This window comes from Lissotriton vulgaris, chromosome 9 (genome assembly GCF_964263255.1).
Source record: "Lissotriton vulgaris chromosome 9, aLisVul1.2, whole genome shotgun sequence".
In the NCBI taxonomy this organism is placed as follows: domain Eukaryota; kingdom Metazoa; phylum Chordata; class Amphibia; order Caudata; family Salamandridae; genus Lissotriton; species Lissotriton vulgaris.
In genome coordinates, this window is record NC_141697.1 from 608,439,624 (window position 1) to 608,460,832 (window position 21,209).

At 42.8% G+C, this 21,209-nt stretch overlaps 1 protein-coding gene across 1 annotated transcript in view; it reads right to left on the reverse strand.

The window, feature by feature from the left end:
• The window catches only part of SPTBN4 (spectrin beta, non-erythrocytic 4), a 1,634,043-nt gene that overhangs the window by 1,012,883 nt on the left and 599,951 nt on the right, over positions 1-21,209 (reverse strand). The window contains exon 18 of the mRNA XM_086938242.1: positions 277-367. Coding sequence (XP_086794368.1) covers positions 277-367 — 91 coding nt within the window. The remainder of the gene's footprint in view (positions 1-276; positions 368-21,209) is intronic.

A 21,209-nucleotide genomic window follows, 5' to 3' on the forward strand; every position in this document is an offset into this window, starting at 1 on the left:
AAGGTTTCTAAGTTTTAGTCCAGTTTGTACAAGGTAGTATAGTATAAAATGTATAGAGCATACAACTAAAGCTGCCTGTAGCCAGATTGCAAAAAGGTTGAGCAACATTCTGAGATGCCACAAGCATAGTTTAACCCCTGAAGATGCACACGGTTGTGCACACAAACACACTTGAGGCAAATAGCTCCGAAATGGTTACATACGCATGTGCTGTAAAGTGCAACTAAGAAACAGACCCAAGAGCACTAGATTTAAATCAGAGGATGTTCCGCTTACCTCGTTGCAGTTCTGCAAGAACTTCTGCAGTGCCAAATGGTCATTCAGACGCTGCAACCACTGAATGGCAAGTGCGCAATTCCGTAGGCTCCTAAAATGAAAATAATTGCAATTTAAAGCAGTTCTTTTTGCATTAAATTTACAGAACCGTCCATTAAAGAAAACCTTTATATAAAATGCCTGCGCTCAAACTCAATTCTTCTTTGCTATCCCTCCTTAAGTTACAAAGAAAAGTTCAGTTTCTTGAAAGGGATGGTCTACAGGATTTACATCATCACACTTTCAAAAAGGGAAATTCGTGCCAGACAAATCTGTATAAGTTGGTAGACTGACAGACCAAGGAAGTCGACTACCACCGAACCTGGTTGTGATTAACTTTAGACTTCTTTGAAGACTTCTTTGGTGTTCAGCATAGAAAGTTGGAGAAACAGCTGAGCAGACTTAGGCTATGTGACTGGCTGGAGCGTTGAGCTGAGAACGCTGGAAGCCGCTCTGGAGAAATGCCATATATTTAGGGTTGTTGCCAGTGCTTCATTTGTATAAAAATAAGCTCCAGGGCTATCGTCAGGACACCACTGCAACATGTACCACACATTGCCCCTGCCATGATAGTAATAACACAACTACTAACCGTCACACTGCTACTGTGACAATTCGGGCTATTCCAGGCCCCTAAAGACATAAAAAGGGCTTGGGCGGCAGGTAATAGTAATTTTTTAATGTATATTGAATTAATGATTGACTGTTGTTATTGTCATCTCAGACAGTGCCACCTTATGCAGTGCAGACTGTCACTAGTGCTGGTGTTGACAATTAAGTGCCAGTGAGGGGCACCGGGATACCACTGGCTCAAATTAAGCACTGGTTGTTGCAAAGATCAGTTCATGTGCAGAGGTTATCAGTACATTATCAGATGACCGTGCATAAAGATTTGAGAGTGAAGGTATTTCTATCTATGGGCAATACAACGACTGGCATTCCTGATTTAAGTAGGATGAGAAATTAATTGTCTGGAGTGGGGATCAACTTTGTAATACAACCTTATAATGATTCACTTAGTCATTACAAAGGAGTTTTCAATACACAAGTTTATTAGTAGTACTTAACCCACAATCAGGAGTGCCTCTCCAGCACAGAGTCCATTCAGCAACTGACTAAACTGAACAAACCTCCAGCCCAAGAAGACTCCAGACCACAGGTTCAAAGCATAACATTCCTATCACATTTCCAAACAACTAAAACATTAATGTAAAACAATTACATCACCACTACATCACCTTCCCCTTTATAAAAAAAAACCACAAAAAAAACCAAATTATATACTAAGACTAATAAGTAATACATTCATTGTACCTAACTGGAGCTCTTCTAGTTCTACCACTACGACTAAAAGATGTAATGGAAAATTGCTATCAGAAACAAAATTCTCATTACCACGGCATTGAACATTTTCCTTTACTTTCGGTTGCAACCAGTGAGTCCACCCATAATTTTCTGACTTCTCATTCTTTTTTTACTACTGATTAATTTGACCTGATCCTCAGACATCTTCACCAATTGCCTAGTTCACCCATCCTTTTTCACCCAAAAAAGCAGCACCCTTGCTAATTTTACAAACCTGAAAAGGGTTAGAAAATATTGAATTACCTTTTGAGACTTTAAAAGGCTTTTTAATCATCACCCAGTCACCAACACAAATCTCAACACTTCTCATACCATTTTTCCTATCAAAATTTCTCTTCATCAAAACGTGTTTCTCTTTGACTCTGTCTGCTAGTTTTTCCTTATCTAGACCTTCTTTATTAACATCGACATTTTTCTTGTCCAACCAAGAGGGAAATAAAGTAGAATGAACCTTTCTCCCCCTTAAAAGTTCAAAAGGAGTAACCTCAGTTGTACAATGTGGGGAAGTATTGCAGTTCCACAATTTTTCTTCTAGAAACTTTCCCACATCCAAACCAGAGGCTATAGCCGTTTGAATCCCCTCCATAATTTTGTTACCACGTTCCACTAACCCGTTGGAAGAAGGGGAGTAAAGTGCTACTTCTAATTTCACAATCTGAGCATAATTGACAACAAATCTCGCATAGTACTCTGCGAGTCCCAAAAATGAACACAGAGAGTCCTTGTCACAGGGTGCCTTTGCCTCTTTCAAAGCTCTAATAACTGAAAATGTTGGTTTAATACCTGCTTTCGAAATTGTGTGACCTAAGTACTCGAACTCATTCACACCAAACTTACATTTATCTTCTCTAAATGTCATACTGTGCTCCCCCAACAAAGAAGGTACAAAAGGGGGTGGTGATGGACAGAGCATCTGAATCAATCAAACACTCACAACCAGTCAAAAGATCTGGGTTTAATCCATCACCGTTCTTTATCCCACTCTGCCACCCCAGTTCAGACATGGCTATGTGCAAATCAGTCTGACCCTATGCCTCATGGGAACAGTCCAGCCCGAACTGCCAAGCCATGTCTTCCCTGGACCGGAAACAAGCTTCCGAGGACCGGTTTCTGGCATTCCAGCCGTCTTCAGCCCAGCTTGCTTGAATCCAGTGGCAAAGGGAGCAAGGGACTCACGTCTGAGCATACCCTGCCACACTTATGGCGGCCAAAAGCGGCACAAAAGGGGGTGGTGATGGACGGAGCATCTGAATCAATCAAATACTCACACCCAGTCAAAAGATCTGGGTTTAATCGATCACCGTTCTTTAGCCCACTCTGCCACCCCAGTTCAGACATGGCTATATGCAAATCAGTCTGACCCTGTGCCTCATGGGAACAGTCCAGCCCGAACTGCCAAGCCATGTCTTCCCTGGACCGGAAACAAGCTTCCGAGGACCGTTTTATGGCATTCCAGCGGTCTTCAGCCCGGCTTGCTTGAATCCAGTGGCAAAGTGAGAAAGGGACTCACGTCTGAGCATACCCTGCCACACTTATGGCGGCCAAAAGCGGTACAAAAGGGGGTGGTGATGGACGGAGCATCTGAATCAATCAAACACTCACACCCAGTCAAAAGTTCTGGGTTTAATCCATCACGTTTGCCTCATGGGAACAGTCCAGCCCGAACTGCCAAGCCATGTCTTCCCTGGACCGGAAACAAGCTTCCGAGGACCGGTTTCTGGCATTCCAGCCGTCTTCAGCCCGGCTTGCTTGAATCCAATGGCAAAGTGAGCAAGGGACTCACGTCTGAGCATACCCTGCCACACTTATGGCGGCCAAAAGCGGTACAAAAGGGGGTGGTGATGGACGGAGCATCTGAATCAATCAAACACTCACTCCCAGTCAAAAGATTTGGGTTTAATCCATCACTGTTCTTTAGCCCACTCTGACACTCCAGTTCAGACATGGCTGTATGCAAATCAGTCTGACCCTGTGCCGCATGGGAACAGTCCATCCCGAACTGCCAAGCCATGCCTTCCCTGGACCGGAAACAAGCTTCCGATGACCGGTTTCTGGCATTCTAGTCGTCTTCAGCCCGGCTTGCTTGAATCCAGTGGCAACGTGAGCAAGGAGCATACCCTGCCACACTTATGGCGGCCAAAAGCTGTACAATTTTGTACTGTCACTTTGCCACTGGATTCAAGCAAGCCGGGCTGAAGATGGGTGGAATGCCAGGAACTGTTCCCATGAGGCACAGGGTCAGACTTATTTGCATATAGCCATGTCTGAACTGGGGTGGCAGAGTGGGCTAAAGAACGGTGATGGATTAAACCCAGATCTTTTGACTGGGTGTGAGTGTTTGATTGGTTCAAATGCTCCATGCATTACCACACCCTTTTGCACTGCTTTTGGCCGCCATAAGTGTGGCAGGGCATGCTCAGACGTGAGTCCCTTGCTCACTTTGCCACTGGATTCAAGCAAGCCGGGCTGAAGACGGCTGGAATGCCAGAAACCGGTCCTCGGAAGCTTGTTTCCGGTCCAGGGAAGGCATGGCTTGGCAGTTCGGGCAGGACTGTTCCCATGAGGCACAGGGTCAGACTGATTTGCATACAGCCATGTCTGAACTGGGGTGGCAGAGTGGGCTAAAGAACGTTGAAGGATTAAACCCAGATCTTTTGACTGGGTGTGAGTGTTTGATTGGTTCAGATGCTCCATCCATTACCACCCCCTTTTGTACCGCTTTTGGCCGCCATAAGTGTGGCAGGGTATGCTCAGACATGAGTCCCTTGCTCACTTTGCAACTGGATTCAAGCAAGCCGGCTGAAGACGCTGGAATGCCAGAAACCGGTCCTCGGAAGCTTGTTTCCGGTCCAGGGAAGGCATGGCTTGGCAGTTCGGGCTGGACTGTTCCCATGAGGCACAGGGTCAGACTGATTTGCATACAGCCATGTCTGAACTGGCGTGGCAGAGTAGGCTAAAGAACGGTGATGGATTAAACCCAGATCTTTTGACTGGGTGTGAGTGTTTGATTGGTTCAGATGCTCCGTCCATTACCACCCCCTTTTGTACCCCCCAACAAAGAAAGCACTTTTCTCAGTAAAATATTGTGTTCATCCAAGGTTTTTGCGAAAATTAAAATATCATCCAAATACGCCTGAACTCCTTTTAAATCCCTGAATAGTGTGCCCATAAGTCTCTGAAAAACGCTAGCCGCCGATGCCAGACTGAAAGGAAGTCTCAAAAACTTGAAAGCTCCAAACGGAGTGACAAAGGTTGTCAGCTCTTGAGACTCCTTTGACAGAGGCACCTGATGATAGGCTGATTTTAAGTCTATCAATGAAAACCATTTTGCACCCCCCAAATTTGCTAACAGCTCAAGGATTCTGGGGAGGGGATGACAGTCTACTTTAATGTTTTTATTAAGACCCCTAAGGTCTGCACATGGCCTAATCTTATTATTTTTTTTACGAGCGACGACAATTTTACGAGCGACGACAATGGGGGCGACCCATTGAGAAGACTCTGTAGGTTGAATAATACATTGTAGACACAAGTCATCCAGCTTTTTTCTTAACTCACCTCTTACACTCAATGGCACGGGACGAACTTTATGAGCCACAGGGGTAGCGCCAGGTAACAATTTAATCCTATGTTAAACCCCTTTCACCAATCCTACTTTGTCATTGAAAACATTTTTTAATTCATTTAAAAGATTACCACGGTCAATTTTCGAATCTTCAATATTGCAAATAGGCCACTCTCTAACCCTAATGGGATTATCGTCCCCTGGTACTAAATACAATCCCATTTTTTCTAGGTCTTTCCAGCCTACAATGTTTTTCCCCTTAATTGCTACGTACATTTTTGTACAAATTGATCTTTCCAACACTTCCAAGTTGCCCATGAAAAACCCCAACATATCAATATCCTTTTCCCCAAACGCTTTAGGATTAACATCAGTGTCAGTCAAAACAATTTCCTTTCCCCAATTCTCGTAAAAAGTAGTGTCCCGAAGAATGGTGATAGGCAAACCGGAGTCTGCCATAACCTGTAATTGTGCCTCATTGATAATAGCCTGACATAAAGGCCCTTTGATCTGTATTGGTTCTTCATTTGAATCAAGAGTTAACAAAAGATTGTCGAGAGACTCAGAGCAATCCTCTAAATCGACACTGCTTACTTTTATCAGATTCTTTTTTTGAAATCAATAAACTTTCTGAAAATGGTTCACTTTTTTACAGATGGAGCAACGTTTACTCAGAGCTGGACATCCTTTGAAATTACCTATATGAAATTTAGAACCGCATCTATAGCAATAATTTTGACCTTTTTGTTGGAAAGGCTTCACCATTTTATCGTTAGAACCCACAACATATAAGCCTTCTTCATTATACTCATCAGCAACCAAGTTAACCTTAGTGGTTGTTTCTGCCATCATAGCTTTGGTTGAAATTACTGACCTCTCAATACTTAAAGCAAGATCTATAACGTCTGAGAGGGTAGGATTTTTACTACTAAGTATTCTTTCCTTAATTTTAGGTGAGGAACAATTAAACACGAATTGATCTCTGATGTAATTATCTAAGAGAGGGCCAAAATCACAAGAAATGGCTAAAACTCTTAAAGTTGAAATATATTCCTCAACTTTCTCGTCCTCCTTCTGCTTACGTTTGTAAAAATTATGCCTTTCCAACATAATATTAGGAGACTCTTCAAATAGTTTTTTTAATCTCGTAATTGCTTCAGCATAAACATTCCATTGTCTGTCTCCTGATTGACCAGAAGGAGGAGGAATGGACGTTAAACTATTAAAAATACGTTGGGCAGCTAAACCTAAACTTCCAAATAATAAAGAAAATTTACGTGGGGCTGAATATTCTGCTGCATCAATAGCTACCAGGTGATTCTGAAACAAACCAAACCATTCAGCCCATAACATAGCTGGCTTCCCAGGTTTGTCTAGAAATGGAGGAGGTTGAGTCACTTCCGTAACTGACGACATTTTCAAATAGAGAAAAACACTATAATATACCACACAGTATGCAAAAATAAAAGAATCAATAGAAGAATGTCACTATAACGTCCTTAAAGATCCACTCTTTAACAAACTGAGAGAGGCTTGAACAGTGAATGAACCAGTGTAACATACTCTGATGACACAATTAAGGTGTGCGTGTCACCGCAGAAATAAATTAAATCCGATGAAGAATCCTGCAGATTTCATTTAAAAGTAGCCAAATCCCACCATGAAATGCTGATCGTATTGTCAACCTTTTACTAAAATCTCAGATGAATTGCTGAAAGAATAACAATTATTAATGAGGTTCCTGGCAATGTTCAAACGAAACACCTCTTGAAACTTGCGGCGCAGTTCACAACATGTAGATAAATCTGATTTCAATCCTTGAAATCCAAAATGGCAGCAGGTTTTTTGATGCACCGCTGGATGGCACACGGCACGTCTAAGCTGGTCAACGCTCTGCTTACCATACATCACCAGTATTCTCGGAACTTGAGAACGTCCAACCAGTGTGACGAGATCCGCAGTGCCATGCCGAACTACACCAATATTCTCTGAACTTCAGTCCAATATTCTCGGAACTTCAGAATGTCCGAGCAGAGTGACAAGATCAGAAGAGTGACGTAGGTAAGTGAGCGTGCTCCTTGTATACTTTTGAAAAGAATTGGTACCAGTGTAAGTGCGAGTCAAAATAAGTCCCAATGACCTGCGCAAATGACACTTTCAAATCGTAGTAGGAGATGCAATAGTCCTAATCGCCATCACATCACAAGCCCAGATCCATGAAGACCATCCGCATCCCGCTTCCAAAATTTTCGAATTCACCGGTACCACTCACATGAGGAGCACTCCACAAATCCAATCCGTAACCCTAGTCACCACAACTCCAAAATCACTGGAAGACCCCTGTTAAGTCGATGAACTCCGACAGGGAAGTGAGAAAGTCCGTTCACATAAAGCTGCAGGTTATCCTCCACGAAGTGAAATTCCAAAAATTGTTGCGTGGGTCGGTGGGTGAAGTATAAAAATCCTGATCATTGCCAATATGTAATGATTCACTTAGTCATTACAAAGGAGTTTTCAATACATACGTTTATTAGTAGTACTTCACCCACAATCAGGAGTGCCTCTCCAGCAAAGAGTCCGTTCAATAACTGACTAAACTGAACGAACCTCCAGCCCAAGAAGACTCCAGACCACAGGTTCAAAGCATACCATTTAAAGTTACATGTATAACATTCCTATCACATTTCCTAACAACTAAAACATTAATGTAAAACGATTACATCACCATTACAAACCTCTTGTAGAAACTCTGGTAGGGTGTATAAGAATCTGAGGAGATGTTATGGGCATAGGAATGAGGTGTTTAGTACCAAACTGAAAATATAAGGCTGTGTTAACGTGGCAAGGGTGAAGAAGTCTCTAGAACTTTGTAACTGGTACCATGGACCACATTCCCAGAAGGAAAGTCTAGTGACAGACTTGTCTCTCAGATGGAGATGAACTACAAAAAACTGGCCATAATTTAACTAAAAACTTGGAAATTAAGCACAAGAATCTTAACATGCATCTAAAAGGGAAGGAAGAAAAAAACATACAAATTCCTAAAGGAAACTCCACACAGAATACACAGAAAGTAATGTAAACAGGATGAATACACCCTAAAGAAGAGGTACAGGTGTGAGAAGAATGGCTTAGAAGTATCATTAGAGTAAGTAAGCATTAATAAAGCCAATAGGGCTGTCTTTGGTCTTGTGTTGTCATGACTGACAATACTACAGGCGCACATACAGTACATACAAATAAAGCGAAATGCCAAAATTATAACCTCTTGTGCACTCAAAGGAATTATGCCTAAAGCACACAAGCCACGAGTAACAATACAGGTAAACATGCGCACATTGACAGCAGTGCCAAATGACAAGTTACTTGGTGGTGGGTACGTTACGAATAAATTAACAGAACCATAGTAAACTAATTTGAACATGAAAAAGATAAATGAATACAAAAAAAATCCACTCCTTAGGGGAGTTAAGGAAGTCGGCTTTTTGCAGAACCGTTATATTTAGCAATATAAAACTCAGTGGGTTTCTGCACACACCCCTGAATTATTTGTATGCTTTCCACACCATAAATTTAATCCCAGTGAAATACATTGATACTCACTCAGGGTCTGATTACAAGTAAAGCTCCAGGTTTTCCGTTTTTAATGATTTTTACAGATAAATACAGACAGAAAACAATGTTCTTCCTGTCTGTATTTATTTTTAAAAGAGGGAAAATCCAAATAATTATGCTTCTTGTTGGTGACTCTCCATGCTGTATTTCGTGCTTTCCAGGACAACAGCTGAGCAGATACACAGAATGGGAAGTTTAAAAACGGGTTCGGATTTCCCTGAATACAGGCATATGTTAACATATATGAATAGTATAGTGCTGATAGTTCCCTGTGGATTTAATGTTTTGTTATATTTGGATGCTTAATTTGCTAAAACGCAAAAAGTAGCAAAGTATGAGTGCATGTTTATCAGTTAAATACATGTAGAAATATACCATTCTACGACTCCATTTAGTCTCAAAACACAACATAGATATGGATTAATACCAATAAGATGGTCAAGAAATAAATATGGATATATATAGATGGAAATGTTAAAAAACATAAATACCATAAAACCAGGAGCTCTAATTACAAGTGACAAGTTAAATTACAACTAGATCATTACTAGAAGTGGTACAATATTTATCGCACCCAGTATATGGCATATGCAGTAAAGCTTTGTGGATAAGGGACGTGCACCGCCTTTTTAATCCAAACTTTTACCGTGCTGGCATGGAAATCACTCCCCTCCTGGAGTGTAAGTATCAGAACTAACTAGTAGCACACCTATGAGCCCATAGGTGCGTCTCCCATGGCACCAGTGTCTAATGCTGTATTCATACAGCTAAGGTTCTCATCCAAAAAAAGACTTCAAACGTAATTTTGTCAAATGTTATCTTTAGTTCATGACGTGTGGCAACAATCCTGTTAGTTCCAATGCATTTCGGTGAATACAATCACCTTCATCAGGGAACGTCTACAAATGAACAAAACAATATACAATGTAACATTTCGCTATCAAGACATCTTAATTCACACGCTTTGTTATGTTTAAACTGAACTGGTAATTGGCTACAAAAACATATTAAGTCGGCTTGTGTTGCTAAACGTGCTACTATTGCTTTACACTCCTGTGACCCCTCTATATGTTGTCGATGTTAGTATTAAGTGCTCGGCTCTCCGGTTCTATCGTTTAATGACTCGCATAGTCAGTACTGAGGGTGGGGGCCCTTCTTTAAGTATCGCGTGCCGCTTACGCTTAGCATATAAATATTTGCCGTGGCTCACCTTCGTTGCTTAACAAAATAATCCCGCTGCTGCGGGTGGGTTCCTACTGCGGTTAGCGTCCTCACCGGTTATGAGAACTCCTACTGACGCCGCGTACCTGGCGCATGCGCAGTGCAAACTCTGGCATTTTTTTTAAAAAAAACGTTTTTTTTGACAACACAAAACTTTAGCATTCAAACCTCCATCTTCGAGCTTGATCTACAGGTAGAGGTTAATCAAGACACCACAAATCGTGATTGCATGCAATCACGATTTGTGGTGTCTTGATTAAGGTATGAAAATAAAGTGCTAGAACACATCTCTGACCTTGAAAGTTATATGCCCCTTGAAGGAAACCCCACCAATGAATACAAAACGGAGCTTCAAACCATCGTCAAAAAAGCACATGAAGATGGCATCATCGATGATCGCACCGAAAAATTCCTGATAACAGAACATCCGAGAAGATCCACGTTAACCATGTTACCCAAAATCCACAAAAACCTCACTGATCCCCCATTCCGACCCATCGTGTCCACGAGAGGGTCCCTTCACGAACCAATTGGAAAATTCCTTGACCGTTACTTACAACCTTCGGTTATCAAACTCCAAAGTTACATCAAAGACACCACCGAATTCCTCACAAAACTTTCTGAAATCACCATCACCAATCATGAACATTTGATCCTTTATACGGCAGATGTCAAGAGCCTATACACCTCCATCCCCCATGGCGGTGGCATAGAGGCCATTGAAAACACATTATTGAACAGTAACATCACCGAAAATCTACAAATGTTCCTCATGGAACTTATGGTTTATACACTCTACCATAGCTATTTCGTATACAACAACCAATGGTACTTACAGATGTCCGGAATGTCAATGGGCAATTGCGCAGCGCCGACGTATGCGAACCTCTACATGGGCGAATTTGAGTCAAAATATATCTACACTGACAAGAACTGGACTGACAATATTTTATTGTACGTCCGCTACATTGACGACCTCTTTTTCATTTGGAAGAACACGCAACACACCCTTGAAAATGCTCGGAACCTTCTCAACACTAAAGACAACCGAATTGCATTATCATGGAACACAAGTGACAAAGAAATTACATTCCTTGACGTTAAAATTACCATCTCAGAAAAGGGTTTAGAAACAGACCTGTTTCGCAAAACAACCGATCGGAACAATACCCTTCATCACACCAGCTTTCACCAGGACTCGTTGAAAAGGCACCTCCCCTACAGCCAACTACTGAGAGTTAAAAGAATTGTATCCAATCCAGACACGTGCATCAACAGAATGAATGAAATGGGCAAAAGATTTCAAAGCAGAGGGTACCCACAAGATAGCCTCAACGAAACCATCAATAAAGTTTCAAACATCACTCGTGAGGAAGCCCTCAAAGGATCCATCAGTAAAAAAGACAACAACAGAACAGTACTAGTATCTAGATACTCCACAGCCAGCAAAACCTTTAAAAGCATCATTTTGAAACACTGGCGCATTCTGTCGTCTGAACCTGACTTTGGAGATCTTTTCAAAGAACCCCCACTGTTTGCATACACAAGGACAGAGAATTTAAAAGAATTGCTATCCAAACCACCACCCAAACAGATGTCACACACTGGAACACGTCCATGCCACAACTGCAACAGTTGCAACAACGTCATCCCTGGAAACAGCATAAACCACCCTATGAGAGGTTTCAAAATTAAACTCAACGTTGACGCCACCTGTGACTCTTCCAACCTTATCTACCTCCTGAAATGCCCATGTGGAATGATCTATGTGGGTAAAACAACACGAAAAATCAAAGTTCGTCTTAACGAACACAAGTCAAATATTCGCACTAAAAACCAGAAATCCAATGTAGCACTCCACTTCAACGATTCAAATCACAACGTGGCCCAACTCAAGTATATGGTACTTGAGATTGTTCGCAAAAATGAGGGCAAATACAACAACAAAGTATACCTTCAACGGGAAACTGCTTGGATTTACAGACTACAGGCGATGAAGCCATACGGCCTCAACGACCGAATTGAATTAAGCGCTTTTCTATAGTACCATGTTTGGTACTTCTTCTTCACATTGACCCTTGGCAGCATTAACTTGAGTGTCATGATTAACTGTTTCATTAGTATATGCATAACCTCTCAATGTTTACATTTGGTACACATCAACCCTATTCCAACATGGCTGCCACTACACCCTATTCCACCCCAGTCCCTTCACTGTGTTCAGCCCCGAACCATGTGACCCTCTACCCAATCCTGTTTAACTCCTCCTGCGGAGTTTCCCTCCCAAACTTCGCGGAAACTCCGCTCCAGGAACCAGCCGCTTTGCAGCTTCAAACATGATGCTCTGCAAGCATCCTTCCCAACACCAAGTAAGTCGGGGCCCCGACGCGCATTAGCCTTATGTTTCGCCAAACTGGCTTGAAACAAACAGTGCTAACAGTCTTTTCCCACGCCTTTTTCTACAGGTCTTCACCGAACTGAATGATCATCCTGCACGTAAGTATCTACGATACTTGCCTGAGACAACCTTTGCTCCGCACCCCCTTTCTACCCCATCCCCCCACGTCCCACCTCTGGGCCATTAGGTCATCTTGTTCACTCTCCATTATTCCACCATACCACAATGTGCAACCACCATGGGTTTTTGATCTAATGTATTTCATTGCAATGTTTAAGCATAAATGCATGTTTTCCTTTTTGGGTTAGTCCAATTCTAAATAAGTGTTTACGTTTATGTTTTCAGCGCTCCTTGAGAAAGGGCCTCACTTGCCCGAAATGCATTGGAGCATTTGCTTTATGTGTAGCTTAAAAGTGTTGAACTATTTCACCATATGCATCAATATGGATAAGATGAAGTCATGAAATGTAAACAAATGAACTTTTGAAAATACGTGAATTAAAAAAGTAATTCATTTCTGAAACCCAGGAGTCTGTCGTATTTATGACGAACCTAATGGTGTGCCCAATCATAAGGATGCGTTTACACACCCTGTAACGCACTCAACCAGTCACAATTCTTCGGCGTACTGGGACGTTACGCCACTTGTTGGAGCACCCTAAAACCATTAAAATCACCTCAAATTTCACAAATAAACTTTGCAAGCAACTATCCAAGCTGTGCGCCTTACCCTCGTATTTACAGTCATTACTTCTCCCACAAATGCTCACAGCCCAAGGGTGGAAGCTGTTCCACATAGATAGTTTTTACTTTGCAAATCATTAGCACACTCGTTTGTGTGTCTATATCCAACCAATGGTTTGGTACGCTATTAAGGTTGCAAAGCAATACTGCATTCAACTACATATCGTTAGGGAAGGGGACAGCTTTCTCTTTTCCAAGCAATTCGTAAAGTGTTGCAAAGCATACACCGCAATACGCACAGATATTTGCAATTCACAATGCACCTTTGATACGCTGCAACCCTGGATTTTGTTACTGCAAAACCTGTGGTTTTAGGAATTGCTGGCTTTGTGACCACAAAAATCACTAGTACATCAGGTCTGCAGTCTGAATGGATGGAAGTAGAGCTGGTCACAGGATCTCTTGCGGTGGCTTGTTATTGAATATGGAAAAGGACTGACAATGCTGGAGTTTCGGCAGGACAAGAACCTGCCGTTGAGTGGGTGTGCTCACCATTCACAAAAGACACATAATGTTGTGAAAAGTGATCTCAGGAGCACACATAATGTGTGCATTAGAACTGCCACAATAGACAGTAAAATCTTTGCTGTCTCTTTCCTTAAAATTTTCTTTTAAGCTGCAACGTAAAGCCGCATCACCACCTACAATTACTCCAGACACAAGGAAACCACAGCTAGATAAAAAAAATCCCAAAATTCAGGTACACAAAATTAAATAAAAAAAGGAGGCAATTTAAAAAATCACACTGCTGTACATATAAAATGTCCCCTCTAAAAATACTGGAAGATCCTTAACTTTAGAGGATTTGCAGGCCAGGGATAGAACGACAGTCAGGCATAATAAAAGCGCAGGTTGTTGCAAGGGTATGTCTGTATATACAAACCAACACACCAGATCCAGGCAGGAAACGCTCAATTTTTTATGGCAAAAAACTATTTTACTTTAGCTTTCTCCAGCCTCAGAATTGACTCCACTTGAATGCAAATCAACAGGGAAAATAAATTCTCACAATTTATTTTTCAAAATCTCCTTCCTTTCTTCTTCTTAAAGTTGGTATGTATCTTTAGGGATTTCTTATACGTGTCATATGTAAACTATGATGGTTCCATCACAAATGGCACGTTGCCAGTCCAAGTTATCCCACAAAAACATACTTGTCAAGCATGACGTGTACACACCCCTGCGGTTTTAACATCCTTGACCAAAGCATCAGCTTTTTATTTAGTTTATTGTTTTACCTTTGAGCACGAGGGGCTGAGACATTTGCTTTCATTAGCTTGCTATGATCCCCGTGGCTTTGGGCGAAAACAGCAGAATTTACATACATTTGCATTGATTAAAGCGTCCTCTCTTCGTGCATCCCCTTAGCTGCCACGTGAGCCTGTGCTGACATTTTAGCACCCTGGCAGGCATGGCAATAAAAGGCCATGCATGCCCCATACGAGCTATCTGCGCCCTAAATGCCAGAGGGTGGTAGCGTCAAGCCAACGTGATGGTGTGGCCCTTCAGCATCCAATCACGTGCTCTTGCTGTTTGCAACAGCACTCAACAAGGATCGCCAAGAGCATACACTCCGCCAACAGCCTACTACTCTCATCCATGGCTGTGCTGGGTCTGCTGCTGAATTCTTAATTTTTGGTAAATACTATTTTACATACCACTTGCCGAATATGTATCTGTTTCCTCCAGGACCCGAGAGACCGGAGTAGCTACACTTGGTGGTGAACTGGGGTGGGGTTGGGCTCAGGGGAGATGCTCTGTTTAGTATACATTTATGGGTTTAAAAGCACCTGCTGTAGAGTTCCTTGTGTGTTCAGCAGTTTTTTAGGCAACAATAAAAGTGCTGATTAATGTTCCTGATGTAGAGGGATCGAAATTTGGTATAATGGCAGGTTTGACTCATCATAAAGTAGCGGAGGGTTCATATGCCTGCAGCAAAGAATGTGTGCCATGCACCATAGAACTGCATTTCATGTGGATAGCTCAGTGGGTTACTGCTGTTGCCAGGGAGATCCTTTTGTTACTTGCAATTCATAAACTAGAATTCTAATATAACACAGTGACCTATGAACTGTAATCAAAGAGTTGCATGCAAAACTACATGGCATAAATTGGAATGTTATGTTTTTCCCAGTCATTCATTTTCTTAATTTTGCTAAGAATGGTTTGTTTGGGTAGAAATACAATCTTATTGGTAAAGCTAACCCTAACCACTCTGATACGTATTAAGTCCTAAGTTTGTGCTTCTCCAGACCAATCACTTTTAAAATATACCGCCTACTAGTATGGATGACGTGTGATTCCTACGCCTTGTAGACCTCATTATTTTATATAACATTTCCTATAGGCTGATTTAAACAGGTATGCTTCATTGTCTCTATATAATGAGTGTGTGATGTAAAGTGCCCTGACATCCCACGTTGCTATGAGTAGTGTTATGTTATGTTATTGCTATTTATAGAGCGCACTGTTACCCAAAGGTGCCCTGGTGCTATGTCAAGTCCTTCCTTTAGAGGCCCGAGAGAAGGAGTTAATACACTAAATTAGGAAGAGAAAAGCCAGGGTTTTAGTGCCTTTCTAAAAGAGAGTAGATTTGTCATGGACCTAAGATGCAGCGGCAGGCTATTCCAGGCCTTCGCAGCACATGTTACAAAGCTTCTACCTCCCCAGTTGACTTTGCGCACTATGGGTACCGATATTAGTCTTGCTTCTGATGACCGTAGCACTCTTTTTGGTAATACCACTGAAATTTCTTTTTCAAAAACTAGGGGCCGGTTCCCTGTAAGGCTTTGTGAACCAGACACAGAGCCTTAAACTGTATCCGCTTTCTCATTGGCAGCCAGCGAAGTTTTTTGATCTCTGCCGAGATAGAGGAAAATTTTGGTGCACCAGTGAGCAATCTGGCAGCTGCATTTTGAAGAAGTTGCAGTTTACGCAGGAGTCCCTGCTGCATGGACAGGTATAGCCCATTACAACAACCTAGCCTTTATAGTGCTATAAAAGAAATGAAATTCAGGTGAGGGAGGGGCTATGGAGAGAAGAGGAGCCCTGTTGGCAGTGGGGGAATTAGTGGAGGAGGTCATTGGGTCAGGGCCAAAATAGATTTTTGCACTGGGCGCCACCACTGCTCAGGGCGGCTCCGATTTCCTCCTTAAGAACGTTCTGTAATCTCTAATGCGTTGGTATCTACTGTTTATAAATACGTGAGTGCTAAAAGCGAGATGATAATGCAGCAGAATGTGAACGCATAATTTGTCTCATGATTCAGTTCTGCATTGCTGCAAAGTCCCATTGGTCATGCTTATTGGTAACCATCCTGTATGTACTCTGGAGGCCATCACACTCCTGCCTTGCCGTGGGGGCCGTACTTTTGGGACAGATGTCATAAACTATTTTGCAGTTGCAAACACTTGACTGGTAAAATTGGATTGTTTGTGACCACAAAATAGGTATTTCCCATGCGTGTGTCCCATTTTAGGAGTCTGTAATCTTTTCCCCAGTCCTACAATGAGATTTGAAATGGTTAACGATTTGGAAGGGGCACGCCCTTTAAATTGCAAATCGGTAGCCTATATATATATCAGTGATTTGCAACCGGAAATCCAGTCGCAAACTGTTGAATAGCTACAGAATCCCAAGTTGGAGCAGTAAACAATTGCATAAAGGAAGGAATCCACTTTGGACCCCTTCCCCTTTGTGAATTAGGGTAACATTTTCTGAAGGAGCAGGCAGTGATCCAGGGGAACCCTGCCAACTCATAGAGAAACTTAAAAAATAGAAAGCTTTACTTTAAAGAAATGGTGCTGCTTTCAAAATCAGTTTGTTAATTTAAAGATAATCACTGACATGGTGGCCTGCTAACCGTTGCAGTTCTCCACCCCTGTGATTGTATCCAATAGTAGTGAGCATCAAATTGTGGCCTACCTTATGAATATCGAGTATGTATGTCGGATTGCGACCTGCTCCAATTCAGAAATATTAAGAACTGACCTATTAGTACATAGGTCAATCCACAAAAATGGGCACCTGTTTTTTGAGACCTGGTATAATGTACTACTTGGCTTAGCCCTTAATTCCTTCCAATGAGTGCCTAGGAAACTAGATCTTCTGAATAACTATATAGGTCGATAAGCAGTATGAACTGGCGGGGTAGGAAAAACATCAATAATCAAGAAACATACTATTGTTAAATGTATGAAGGTAAATCAGAACTTACTCCATCCCGGCTGTGATATTTTGTCGGTCTCTTCTACTAGTGTGTTCCCACCACGTCACCCATGATCCTTACCACAGCTCTCAGTTCGGTTTCCTTTAACCACCCAATCCACTTACAATAATATATTCAACATACAAGACCAGGTGGATTTGCTAATAATGACCTGCACATCAAAGTGTCTCATTAGTGTAATAGTTAACAAACAATAAACATAAATCAAGTATTGAGTGCAACCTTGGTGTCCAACGCTCATCCACCTAGGGCGTCAAGCTCTGTATCCACAATGAGTGCAACAGATATCACATTAACAAAAAAACACCAGAGCACATCATATATCGGTAACTTTCATCCTTTGTGCAATCTGCACCCTTCTTTAATAAAAATTCTTGTATTAAAGAATTTTCAATCCGTAAGAATCACATAGTGAAGATCAGTCAGATATTACTTTATAAAACACAATGTTCCACAGCCGACGCACGTTTCCCCCTATGCGGGCTTCCTCAAGGCTTACTCACGATACATTGCACACCCTATTTGTATCTAAAGAATTGAGTTTCCAAGAATCAATTATCCAATATCCAAAATACTTCGTGTAAGATTCAAATTAGATTCTCTGCACCCGTTCGTGTATGTATTGTGTACATTTCAAGTCCTCTGTAACCACCCTTGTTGTGGAGCCATAATACGTTCCATCGCACGGTGTCGATAAATTCAGCGTCCGTCCATGTTTAAACTCGAAACATGGACGCATAGGGCGAAACGTGCGTCGGCTGCGGAACATTGTGTTTTATAAAGGAATAAAATCTGACTGATCTACACTATGTTTTATTCCTTTATAAAACACAATGTTCCGCAGCCGACGCAAGTTTCACCCTATGCGTCCATGTTTCGAGTTTAAACATGGACGGACGCTGAATTTATCGACAACGCGCAATGGAACGCATTATAGTTCCACAACAAGGGTGGTTACAGAGGACTTGAAATGTACACAATACATACACGAACGGGTGCAGAGAATCTAATTTGAATCTTACACAAAGTATTTTGGATATTGGATAATTGATTCTTGGAAACTCAATTCTTCAGATACAAATAGGGTGTGCAATGTATCGTGACTAAGCCTTGAGGAAGCCTGCATAGGGGGAAACGTGCGTCGGCTGTGGAACATTGTGTTTTATAAAGTAATAACATCTGACTGATCTTCACTACGTGATTCTTACGGATTGAAAATTCTTTAATACAAGAACTTTGATTGAAGAAGAGTGCAGATTGCACAAAGGATGAAAGTTACCCATATATGATGTGCTCTAGTGTTTTTTTGTTTACACTTACAATAATATGTTCTGTGTTAGAACCGGCTGTCTCTAGTTGGCAGAGGTATACACTTCTGACAAATAGGGACACACCTTTTCTAGTCAGGGCAAGGGGATCACACCCTTTGATAACCCCTGCTCACCCCCTTGGTAGCTTGGCAGAGCAGAACAGGCTTATCTCGGAGGCTGTGCGTTAAGCATTTATGACCACATACAGTAACAAAGTGAATACACTACAAATGGACACGACACAGTAGTATTATAAAAATAAGTATTTTTATATAAGGCTTAGCACAAGACCAAATAACGACAAAAATGTACACAATCTTAATAAATACTCTGGGAAGGGAAAAATAGTTCAAGGTAGTTTCTTCTTTAGCACAAAGTCTTTAGTATCAAAGCAAATCTTCTTCTTGGAAACACAGTTCTTAGCAACAGGGTAACCCACACGGGAGCTACACGACGTTGAGGCAAAGTTAATCCAAAGGTTCGGCGTCGACCGCGAGGAGCGCTACGTCGAGCCCGGAGTCACACGGATCCCCAACAACACAGTAACTTGGAAAAAGAAAGCACACGATGATCAGCGGCGTTGAGCAATCCGGCGTCGCGTCTTTGGTGTCGATCAGGCCTCAGCAGGCGTCGTCGTCGGTGATGCTGTTGCAAAGAGTGAGCAGCGCTCACGGCGTTGAGAGGGCACGAGGGCGATGCAATCAGCAGCGGTGCAGACACGAGGTCCCTTGGAGCTGGAGCCGAACTCACTACTCACTGGCGTTGCTGCTGGCGTCGATCGGGCCCGGCGGCCGGCGTCGAGGAAGCGGGACACTTGAGCTGTCACTCACGGTGTCGAGCTGGATTCGGCGACGTCCGTCGGCGTCGAGGTCGCTGGCTCTTTCAGAGGTGCTGGACTCGCAGGTTCCAGCAATAGCACTTTAAGCAGATGAAGTCCTTTAGCCCTGTGACTTCAGCAGGAGACTGGCACTCTTCCAGTCCTTGGAGATTTTCTTAGCAAGCGTGAGAGTACACACACAGTTCCTCTCTCCTGGTTCCTTGGCAAAAATAAAGAAGCACATGCAGGATTCCCCCCAGCAAACAGCACACTGGCAGAAGGGGTAGGCAAGTCCTCAGATCAGCAGGCCTCTTGTCCTTGGTTTCAGGGTTCCTTGTCAAAAGTGATCTGATTTCTTTGTTCAGGGGTCCTTCTCTTATACCCCCTTTCGGCTTGGATCCCTTTGTCCATGCAGGGGACTTTCCCAACATCCTGGGTCTGTTGTGGGTGGAGCCAGGCAGAAGCACCTGGCTTATTCACTGAGCAGGGCTGGGTCCTCAGACGCCCAGCAGGAGGTGGAGCCAGCATTGTCACGGGCTGGAGCAGAGCTTTCGGCCTCCTGGCAGGAGGTGGGGCTAGGATCGTCCATGGCAGGCACAGAGCCATCCATCGCTTGGCAGGAGGTGGAGCCAGCATTGTATCAGGCAGGGCAGGCTATCAGCAACTACTCTCCCCCTACTCTCAACGCAAATGTCCCACTCATCCCACACTGACTCACTCAGACCTCTGGAGCCACCCAGCTCCTGTCACACACACGCAAGACCAGCAGAAACCAGAAATGGTTGGACAAGAAAATAGACACTTTCTAAAAGTGCTATCTTCAAACCCAGAGTCCAAAAACCATCCACACCAACGGATGCGTAATTAAACCCCGAGTTCAGGGATACCAAACTCGACATTGCACCATGCTCCCCGAGCCAACTAGGATCATAGCATTAATAATCCCGGTGGCCCATTCTAACTAATGGAGAGCAGGCTACCTCGCCATAGTGAAGAACGAAGATGGCTGTTGTTCACTATCAGGACACGCCAACTTGGTCAGGCGTGTCCTACCTTATACTTACAACGCACCCTGCCCGTGGGCCTACCATAGGGGTGACTAATATGAAGTTAAGGGAAGGTTTGAGGGACTGGCAAGTAGGTATACTTGCCCAGTCCGCGTGACAGTACTAGACTGCACGTGGGTCTCGCAATGACCGACCCGTGGACATTCTTTTACGAGGCCGCTCTTGTGGGTGGCACAACACGTGCTGCAAGCCCACGAGCGGCATTTGGATTTACAAGCCCCGGCACTCCTGGTGCACTAGACGAGGGACTGACAGTAAACCAAATAAGCCAAACATGGATACAATCGATACATCAATTTAACATCGGGAGCACTTGCGCTGTGGCACTGATCAGCAGTGGCACGGCGCCCAAAGCATTATCCAGCAAAACATCGAAAAACCAGTGGAGGCAAACAGAAAAAATGGAGGAGAGACTCAAGCCAATGATGTCGAGGTCTAACATTCTGTTACTGTTCTTTTGCACATCGTTTCTGTTCGAAATGTTATAGCTGCTAAACAAATAAAAAATAAGTAAATATGACTGCGTCTAGTGTGAGGAGTTAAAGATTGAGCTAGTTGTGCTTT